The sequence below is a fragment of the Mandrillus leucophaeus genome, unplaced genomic scaffold (assembly GCF_000951045.1).
Source record: "Mandrillus leucophaeus isolate KB7577 unplaced genomic scaffold, Mleu.le_1.0 Scaffold726, whole genome shotgun sequence".
NCBI classification, from domain to species: Eukaryota; Metazoa; Chordata; class Mammalia; order Primates; family Cercopithecidae; genus Mandrillus; species Mandrillus leucophaeus.
In genome coordinates, this window is record NW_012107875.1 from 1378033 (window position 1) to 1389224 (window position 11192).

The 11192-nt window shown below is 32.4% G+C and overlaps 1 protein-coding gene across 1 annotated transcript in view; it reads right to left on the reverse strand.

The window, feature by feature from the left end:
- Window positions 1-11192, reverse strand: part of CEP290 (centrosomal protein 290kDa) — a 96218-nt gene that overhangs the window by 62078 nt on the left and 22948 nt on the right. Inside the window, 8 exon segments of the mRNA XM_011965445.1 lie at window positions 933-1048; window positions 3084-3233; window positions 3574-3738; window positions 6604-6746; window positions 7305-7389; window positions 8927-9039; window positions 10373-10460; window positions 10533-10633. Of these exon segments, the coding sequence (XP_011820835.1) occupies window positions 933-1048; window positions 3084-3233; window positions 3574-3738; window positions 6604-6746; window positions 7305-7389; window positions 8927-9039; window positions 10373-10460; window positions 10533-10633 (961 nt within the window).

An 11192-nucleotide genomic window follows, 5' to 3' on the forward strand; every position in this document is an offset into this window, starting at 1 on the left:
TTAACAACAACCTTCCAATATGACCTACCCTATAACTAGCTTTGTGGTTCTGGTTAGTCAGATAATAATTATTCTTAGTGTTTAAATCACCTTTGATTAGGTATTCTATTTCCTATTAAGGAAATCATTCTATTGATTTAGATGAGATGACAGAAATAAGGAGAAATATGTTAGTTCCCTATAGACATATGTGAACAATGATGATGGTGATGATGATGAATGATGCTAACAACAGCTGACATTTACAAACTGTTCATATGTGCCACACACTAGCCTAAGCATTTTCATCTAATAACTCACTTACGTTTTACAATAATCTTGTGAAAATGGTATTACTTACAAAGAAACTTACAAATAAGGAAACTGAGACACAGATAGGTAAGATGACTTGCTCAAGCTCTTACAAAAAGCAAATGTTAAATGATTCAAACTCAGGCAGGATAATCCCAGGCTTAATGTAATCATTAAGCTACACTGTCTCCATAAACAAGTTCTTTTTTTTTTTTTTCTCAAATTTTTAAATAACTTTTTTATTGTGGTAAATACATACATGAAACATAAAACTTACTATTGTAGCCATTTTTAAGTGTACAATTCAGTCACATCAGTGCATTCACTGTGTTGTGTAATCATCATCGCTATCCAGTTCCAGAACATTTTCATCATCCCAAACAAAACTCTACCCATTAAACAACTCCTCTTCCCTTCTCCCCAGCCCTGGTAACCTCTATGCTGCTTTCTGCCTTTATAAATTAGCCTTTTCTAGATAACTCAGTTTATAAGCTCTTAACAGTAGTTACTAGAGTAAAAAAATACAATTGCAAAGGAAGAAGAAGAAGGGAAGAACAAAACATCAATTATTCTTATGTTACTTTCACAATTAACAAGAATATACTGCAATTGTATTTATAAAGTTTTGCTAATACCTATACCTTAGGTATTCTTTATACAACAAACTTTGTTGATGACGAATTACAGCAAATTTTCTGTTATAATCTTCAAGAGAATCTTCTAAATTCTTTAACTTTTTTTCTTTATTTTCTAGTTCCTAAAAAGTGGTTTAGAAGTAAGAAAGCAAAAGAAATAGAATGTTGAATTTGAAAGTATAAATTCATATTCTGACAACATTATAGAAAAGTTAAAAGTCACCAAATCCATAAGCAACACAGATCATTTTTCCATGATACTATGAACATTTTAGTTTAAGGCATTAAAAAAAGAGTACCACACAACAGGTAAAGTTATTTTTACCATAAGTGATAGTTACAGTTAGCACACAAATAACCAGATTACAATGTTTTATTAGATAGAATAGTTACAAACTCACCTCTAGTCACTTGGTCACATGCCCTCTTGTGAACATACAGTTTCATATCGTCACTCAAACTATCCTTTCCAATTATTTCATTTTAAAGATGAAATTGAAAATTAAATAACATACTCAATATCCAAAAACTCATTAACACTACACTTGGCAATCATTTTTACCAAATACATATGCTAGGCTTGTTGTCTGGTGCTTTCCATATATACGGATCCAACATTTGAGGTCGGGTCTGTCTGACTCCAAAGGTCTTGCCATGCTTATAGCTCTATACAGCCTTAGGATTGAGAGTCCAAGTACCTGTTTTGCCACTTTGAACAGGTTTTCAGACTCCCAGTTGGTACTCTCTAATCTACTACAAACTTCTGATATATTTCTTACATAAAGATGAAAAAATATGAATTTTATCTCAAAAAATACGACAATGCCATACTACCACTATTTGCTGGTAGTGTCCCTATACCTCAGGTAAGAGAAATAATAACGCTAAAATTATACATTTAAAAATAATAACATAACATATATTATAAAGCAATATTCTAATAAGTAGTTAAAGCTGTCCTTACCTGACTTAGATAACATAAAAATCCCAATATTGAGAAAAAGATGAATTACTGTAATTTCCAAAATAAAAATAAGTACTTAATAATTATAACTCAAGTATACTCACAAATAGATCACCCAGCAGAGAGAAATAGTGGCATTTATAATCAAAAACATATTTTCATTGATTCTGAACATATATTTGTAATTATATTTATAATGTGTGTGATGTTATAGTCAAACTTCAAATAAAATAATAAAAAAGATCTGTCATTAGGACATTCAAAACAACCATTATATAGACAGCAAAACTGAGAAACCCAGGGCAAGTAGTATAGTACAGTGCCCTTTCCTCTTTAGAGGTAGATTAACTAACACTTTATTGGGTAAAGAGAAGACGAAGATAAATAATAATTTGGTTTAGAAGTTTTTACTTGTGACTGGGTGCAGTGGCTCACGTCTGCAATCCTAGCACTTTGGGAGGCCAAGGTAGGCGAATCACTTGAGACCAGGAGTTTGAGACCAGCCTGGTCAACATGACGACACACCATTTCTACTAAAAAAAATACAAAAATTAGCCAGGGATGCACGCCTGTAGTCCCAGCTACTCAGGAGGCTGAGGCATGTGAATCACTTAAACTCAGGAGGTGGAGGTTGCAGTGAGCTAAGGTAGCGCAACTGCACTCCAGCCTCGGTGACAGAGTGAGACGGTCTCAAAAGAAAAAAAAAAAAAAGTTTTTACTTGTGAATGCGAAAAGGGGATTAATTCTATCATGACACTAAAAAGCTTTGACAGACTTTATTCTTTTGTTTTCCACCCAGCAATAAATAAAAGTGCTCATTTACATAACACTGCTTTATAGTAGCTGCTTGTTGTTCTGCTTGTGAATCATGTATTTCACATGAACGACAGACATGTGAACAAAATGTGTGAACATGCTGCTCATGCAGATGAATGGAATGAATGGTACAAATTGCTTTTATGTATAATATTCCATCTAACATCAAAATCCATACAAAATATATTTCACTGTTACTATTTTGAGAACTCAAAGGAATATATGAAGACTAAATATTAAGAAAAGTACTATCTGCATGCTTTGGTGATGGAAAAATTAAAATAAAGTAAAATAAAAGTAATAACACAAACATACTACCAATGATTTTTGTTATTCGCATGTAAAATTTTCAATACCTGCAACAAAATTTTTAATACCTGTAACAAATGTATTAAATATTCATTCTGAGAATTAATGATACTGGCACTAGATGGTGCTATCCCATCAGGTAAGTCAATTCCTTTAAAAACAACATTTGATCCTTCTGATTGTCGTAAAAGACTAGTTTCTTTTTCAAGATGGTCTATCTGGAGGAAAAAAAAAAAATCCAGCAATGAGAATAACATCTCTTACACCCAAAGAAAGACAAATTAACAGATACGTGAATGCTCTGCCAGGAATTTTACTTAAACCATACTTTAGTTTCTGCTTAGAAATGCCCAGGTATAAGATTTAGAATTTTTGTATTCTTTTTAATATTATAAGGTACATATTTTCCACTTAATTTTATAAGAGAAATCCAGTTTCTTAATATCAAAAGAATTCAACAAGCATTTTCTCATAAAGGATTCTTTTTAAAAAATTAAGTTTCCTATTAAATCTACATTCTTATGTTTAGCATTTTCTTCTATTTAATAAAATTATCACCTTTAAATTAGCCTTTGCCAACTGCTGTGAATAATTTATAGCCTCTTTCCGAGATTCCCTGAGCTCCTGTCTTAATTCTTCATTTCTTCCGGTAAGCTGATCAACTTGGGCTTTCAAATGCAGACTGGCATCAAAGATTCCTTCTGCATTCTTTGATTCTATAGCCTAGTAAATTTATATTATATATTAGAAATATGGAGAAAAACAGTGAAATTGTGGTGAAAAACAGTCTGTCTTTAAATAAAATGGACATTTAAGCATTTTCCTATTTTCACTGACAAGCATGATAATAAAGTATGCCAATTCAAATTCTTATTTATGAATCTATAAAACTTTCATTTACATTACCAAACATAGTAATTACTTCATTAAAACAATTAAAAAACATCTAGCTAATCTTAACAGACTGGTAGACTAGAAAAACAACCGGACAGGAATAAGATGACCAGGGTTCAAATTTTAATCAGTCACTAGCTGAGAAAGTGACTTAAATTCTCTATATCTTAGTTTTCTTGTCTCTAAAAAGGGGAAAATAATGTTAGCTCTGCTCACTATACAGGGTTTTTGTACAGTCAAAATGAGGTATTTTTCTCTGAAATTATATAGGATCTGCATTCAAAGCATGTGCAAAGGAATGGAATACAATACAATATTGAAAAATTGATCAATACAACATTCAATTAAGTGAATTTTTCAGTGCTTCCTCTTCACACAGTTGAAGCATAAATAAAAATAAAGGCAAGGTATCATAATATGGCATTATCTAAGAATAATGAATAAGCTAAAATAATATGTCAAATATTAAAATATTATCAGAGTGGCATCACCGGCTCAAAATCTCCAACAGTGGCATACATAAGTATATACACACAATGCACACATCTACATAATATATACATATAAATATATTTGGACTTTAGACAAACTGTATGGAAGAAACTGTTAAAGGCAAAGTAAGTCTTAAAAAATGAAGGTAGAAGCCAAATAAGGTAAAATGAATAGAACCAAATGCAATCTCCTACTCAGGAAGGTGATCCGGGGTTTAACTCTAGGTAGTAGATTTATAAAAGCCTTCCCCTGAAGGAGATTAGAGCAGGTCATGCAGAGTAACAACTTACACTAATTCAAAGAGGATATCATGAAGATAAAAGTAGGTAGAGGAAGGTACTCTGACTGACAACAAGGTGGTCTAGTTAGTTGTCTCATTGAGGAATAGTGCCTTGTCTACATGGACTTTGGTAAAATGAGAATGAGTTGGATAGCTGTTGGGGGCACTGAAAAATACCTTGTAGTAACAAGGAGTGAACTAAAGTGCATAATCCAGAATTATCTGGTCTAAATTGTCATAGATTCTGAAGATTTCTTAGAGAAGGATTGTTAGGTGATTTGTGAATTTCAGACTGGGCCTATAAATCTGAAAAAACAATGACAGTCCAGGATAAAAGTAAATGAAGTCTATGGAAACAGTGGCTCCAGGAAGGCCCAGAGATTGTCAGCATAAACAGAAGTTAGGCTTTCTTGGACCATTCACTCTGTTTTCATTTGGTCCCTAAGTAGAGCTGCCCTTAGAAAATTAAGTTTGATCTGGGACACAGTATCAGTAGTGGGTATCATCACAGACAAAAGATGTTCACATAAAAAAAGCATAAAGAATCATTTTAGACATTCAAAATGGCAGAGGCAAAACGAAATCACCAATCAGAATGAGAAAGTCAGAATGAGAAAGATATAATGGGAATCAAACTATTTTCTTGCCTCAGGAAATTTTTAACATACTAGTATCATTCTTATTCTCTGCTAACAATCACAGTGTTGCTATAAAAAGTATCCAATTACTGATTAATCATGATTTTTTTTTAAAAAAGCAACTCAGTAAATAATAATAATTTTTTTCCTACTGAAATCAAGCACAAATTTGGGAAACAATATAATAATGTATGCTAAATATGTTCAGATAACATAAATGACATATACTTAAATATTAACAATCTAAAATGTGTATATTATTCAAGTTTATATAACAGATACTCTATCCTGTATTTGTAAATGGTAAATCCATTGAGAATTTCTCAAGTCTCTATATGGTAAATACAAATAGAATATTATTGATGGCTAAATCTTTCCTGTAACAATGAGTAAGTTTTTAAACATTTAGAATAAAGCCATTTCATAATACTTGTTATGGCATAAGTTCCTAAGAGACCTACACTCCCATAAATAAAAAATGAATTAAAAAAAAAAAAAACTACCTGAAGTTTCTAGAAAATGAACAAAAGCAAGCAGATTTTAGAGGAAAAAAAGGGGGGGCCAGGCGCGGTGGCTCACACCTGTAATCCCAGCACTTTGGGAGGCCAAGGCGGGTGGATCACGAGGTCAGGAGATCGAGACCATCCTGGCTGACATCGTGAAACCCCGTCTCTACTAAAAAAAAGCAAAAAAAAAAAATTAGCTGGGCGTGGTGGCAGGCGCCTGTAGTCCCAGCCACTCAGGAGGCTGAGGCAGGAGAATGGTGTGAACCCAAGAGGCGGAGCTTGCAGTGAGCGGAGATAGCACAGCTGTCAAATATGGAAGACAGGACCAGCAAACATTGACTTTGCCATTTTTAAAGATTTAGTCATAGGGCAGGGTGCAATTGCAGTGACCTATTATCTTTCTCATCTAGAAAACCACAGGATAGAGCCCAAAACCATGGGAAAAGTGAAAGAAAAATCCCAATAAGAAAAGAGTCAGCAAAAGTGAGCTCCAAATTCTGTGTAAAAAACTCTTCAAGGTCTCAAGCTGACCCTTAAACCAAAAGAACAGAGATAAAGAGGAAAACGTCAGTGAACCTGAAGACAGATTAATAACAAATATCCAGTTGGTAGAAGAAAAGTATTGAAATAAGCTCAAGAAAAACTACATTTTACATACAGGGAAACAATGATTCAAATGACTGAAAACATCTCATCAGACACTATGGAGATCTGTACACAGCAGAAAATCTTTCTAAAGTGACAGGGGAAAAAGATTAACATGAAAAAAATAACTTACATTAACTAGTCTTTCAAGGCTAGGGATAATTAGAGATGTTTCTCTTCCATTAACATCAGGATCTTTCTGCATTTCCTTAATTGCTTGCAATATTTCTTTCATACCTTCTTCAAGTTGCTTATTTTCTTCAACTAATTCTTTTACTGTAATTATACAGTTTTCTCATTGGATGATCAGATCTTTTTCACAATTTACACTATTCTATACAGATGACAAATATTTCACATATACCAGAGAAATCATTGGAAAAATGCAAATGTAAATAAACATACAAGAAAATTCAACTATAAATCCTACGTGAATAGTTGAGTTAAATGACAGACCTATTTATATCATGTGCATATACACACATATCTCATCACTGGAAGAAATAAATCACAGGAATACTTTTGCCTTAACTTAAACCATACTTTATATTAAAGAACTTTAAATTTGGTGTTCTAACTTCATTTAGATTAAAGAACACACAAGAAAAATGAGTTATACATTCTCACAAAAAATTCATATTAGTAACATTCTCTGACAATGAAAATAGAAAGGCAAACCAACTGGATGAGTGACAGACTGAAGTATATACAGTACAGATGTAATTAGGAGTAAAACAGATTAGAAAACAGAGAACGTGTTAATGTCCTTTTAGGCCCATGATTTTAAGTCTAGGAAAAATAAGAACAGAAAAGTAAAAGATAATTGTAACTTACATTTATTCTGAAATTTGGCTATCACTGTCCTACTTCTTTCTAAATCTCTTTCTTTTTCAATTAGTTCTCTTGAAAGAAATTCATTCTGAAAAAAGCAGAGACAACAAAATTGATTTCTTTCAACAAAATATCACAATAGTCTATAGTTTTCAAGTTAAAAGTTTGATCAATTAAGTATAACAAAACAAAAAAAATGACTATGAAGACATAGCAGCAATCATAAAAATAAACTAAAATCTAAACAGTAAAACAGATGGTGATCTTCCTCCCACTTTCTCCCTCTCCCAACATCCATGATAAAAGGCAAAAAGATATAATGGTTTTTGTCTTTAGTACCACAATCATCTCTTTTAATGTTCTGCCTTTACACTACCTGTTCTGCCTGGCTTCTATGACGTTCAAGTTCTATTTCTGCATTTCTACTCTGTGCTTCTTTGACCAATAATTCCTGTGCTATGATTTCATTCTAAAGAAAAATTTAATAAATTAGACAAGTCAATGAGTTCATATCAATGTACTGCATTTTAGATTTTAAAAAAGTAAAATGTGTATAACTCATGTTAAAATGCAAACAAAAATATTCTAACTGTAATTGTTACAGAACTTTGTTAAAGATGTCTTAAAAGAGCAACCACAAAAATATAAGTTGGAGAAAGGCTCACCTGAGATCTAAGAAATACTAGTTCTCTCCGTAGCTGTTCTATAAGATTTTCAAGAGGATGTATCTGAGATAATTTTGATTGTGCAGTAATAAACACAGGGTCTGGAAGATTAACCTCAAGCTTATTTTTCAATATCTCTGTCTGTAAGGGTACTTCACTTTTTATTACATCTTCTTTCAAATTGATATCAGCGTACTTTATTTGGGTATGAACCTGTTCTTCTTCTAATGTTGCTACTTGTGATTTATCCATGTCAGTTCTATTTTCACGAATATGTTGACAAAATATTGCAGATTTTTGCCTAAGTGATAACTTCTGCATTATGTCTGAAGCTGTTGATAAGCCGTGAAAAGATGAATTGCTTTTTTGTACAAAACTAGTCTTCTCTAGTGCTTGATGGCTTCTTGACTCTTTCTTCACACAGTCATCAGAAAAATGGCATACGTCATTTATTTCTTCATGGCTTTCCCTACTAAAGGTGCTGACTAACAATTCTAGATTTCTTGAAGACTGCAGACATGGTGCTTTAAAAATCTCTCTTATTGTAATGGTTTCTGGAGTTGAATTATCTTTTACTTGCATGGATGAAGAAAGTCTAGTTAAAGGGACAAAAGGATGCATTCCACTTTCTACACTATGGTGAATTTCAGATAACATTCTTGATAATGATCCTATGGTCATATTCTCTTCTGGCTCATTCTGATCTGACTGTGGGGTATTGAATGATGATCTCCTATGCAGCAGCTCTACTTTATCTGAACTCCTAATCTGTATTCAGAGTAAATAATGTCTCATTAATCAATCTTTGAATCGACAGGTTATTTAAATAAGCAAATATTTCCCTCTACTTACTTATCAACAATAATAAGATCAGATGTTCAAGAATGAGATAAAGGGGGAAGAAATGAAAGCACAATAAAAATATTTTCCTGTACTCTCTTTGCAATACTTTACTATTACCTTTGATTGTGCTTCACTCATATTTTTGAGGCTCAATAAATCCAATTTTCTTTCACTTATTCTATCTCCTTGAGAAATGTTTTCAGTTAGGTTCAGGTCCTCAGTGGTTAATCCTATACATAAGAGAATTAACAAACTAAAAACATTAAAATAACCCTTCTACTATTCCAACATTTTAATTCTTAAAACCTACAATCAAGTTTTAACCCAGAGGAAGAATAATTGTTTCCAAACTCCCTCCAAAATTCTACATAGCCAATACAACCTTCTGATCTAGCTCACTTTCAATGAACTATTAATAATGTGAGAACCTAATTTGAATTTCATCTTCTCTACCATTCTTTGCCTATTCTATATTAAAGCGTTACTTAATAAGCACCAGTTAAAAGACATATAAAGTAAATATAAATGATGAGTGATATGTAAACTGATTATTATACTAATAAATTATGAAGTTTCATTTATTGAGAAAGTTTTGGATGTATTATAGAAATCATAATGCTAAAAAGAACCACTCTGCTATTATTCATATACGTGCTTGGGGATTTGGGGCAAGCGAAAAAGATATTCCTTCTGTGTGGTCTTCTTACAAAAAAACACTGCAATGGCTATTATAAAACTTAACCAACTGTTCTCTTTAGCTCAAGTAAAATAAACCAAAAAAAGATGCTAATTTATATTCAATAAAGCATTACTTTCACTTAGTAAAGAATAATTTAAGGCCAGCCATGGTGGCTCACGCCTATAATTCCAATACTTTGGGAAGCCAAAGTGGATGGATCACTTGAGGTCAGGAGTTGGAGACCAGCTGGCCAACCTGGTGAAACCCCATCTCTACTAAAAATACAAAAATAAGCCAGGCGTGGTGGCTTACGCCTATAGTCTCAACTACTCAGGAGGCTGAAGCACAAGAATCGCTAGAACCTGGGAGGCAGAGGGTGCAATGCGCAAGATCGCACCACTGCACTACAGCCTGGGCAACAGAACAAGACAGACTCCATCTTAAATAATAATAATAATAATAATAATAATAATTTACAAGAAAAGCTTTTCAATGCATAGTCCTTAAGGAAAGGCAAAATGTTGAGTAACATATATTAACATAAAAACTACTAAGTTTTATTATTGTTAATCACAACGTATTGGTGCTGTCTAGAAATTAAAATACTATACCATAAAATTTTCAAATATTCCATAATTCTAAGGTTTGTTTTGTCTGCTTGTTTGCTTAATTTTTGTTACTTTGTTTTGTTCATTTTTGCCTATTTCAGATTTACGACTGAACCCACTGACACTCACTTATCTCCTTCAGGCTGTTATTTTCATTTATTAAATTTGCAACAGACCCACAATAGAACAGCAAAAATAGCTAACATAAATAATTTCATATCCAGACAACTCACTTACCAATAATTCTTTTTAAAGGTTTAGAATAACTGAGTATACCTGAAGTTGCACTTCTTTTTCCTCTTTCTTGAGCCATTTGACGAATTTTTTTTTTCAGATCAAGTCGTTCTTCCTCTAGACTTTCAATCTGCAAAGTATAAATTATTAGTATTTCTCTATAGTTCAACCAAGAAAATAATCAACTGACTACCACACTTGCCTCTTTCAAAAGAATCTGGTTTTCAGCTCTGTACTGCTGCTGTTTTAAGCGTTTGCTATTTCTAAATTCAGTTAAATCAATCATTGTCTTTGGTTCAAGGCCTAGAATAGAAAGCAATACAATTAAAAACTTAAAAGCATTCAAATAAACTGCAAAAATGTCATATACCATCAGGCAACTGGTTATAATTCACTTAGCCAATATCACTGAAGAATGAGGTAACTTTCTGTGAAAGAATTTTCCAGATATTTAAACTGTAACTCGAGTTAAAATTTTATCACAATTATTAATGGAAATCCTAACAAAAACCTAATGTAAACTATAAACAAAGATTTGGAGCTTTTTAAACATAGAAAATATGATGTCCATGACAGCTACCTAGACTAGCCAGAAGTCGTCTTTAGGAACTTCCAGATTCTTGGCTGTGATCTGATAGTCCAAGTGGATCAGAAGTCTAACTTGGGGTCCTAGCACAACTATGGATCCAAGTTAGATACTTTTCACACATATATATCTGTATAAAATACTTATTTGTCTATTTATCTTTTCTTTAGATAATAGTTTTACAAATGATCATTTTAACTAAGAAAGCATTAAATGAAATTTAGCAATAATGAAATCCATATTTAGATATTTATTTTCATTTTAAAGCAGCAACTT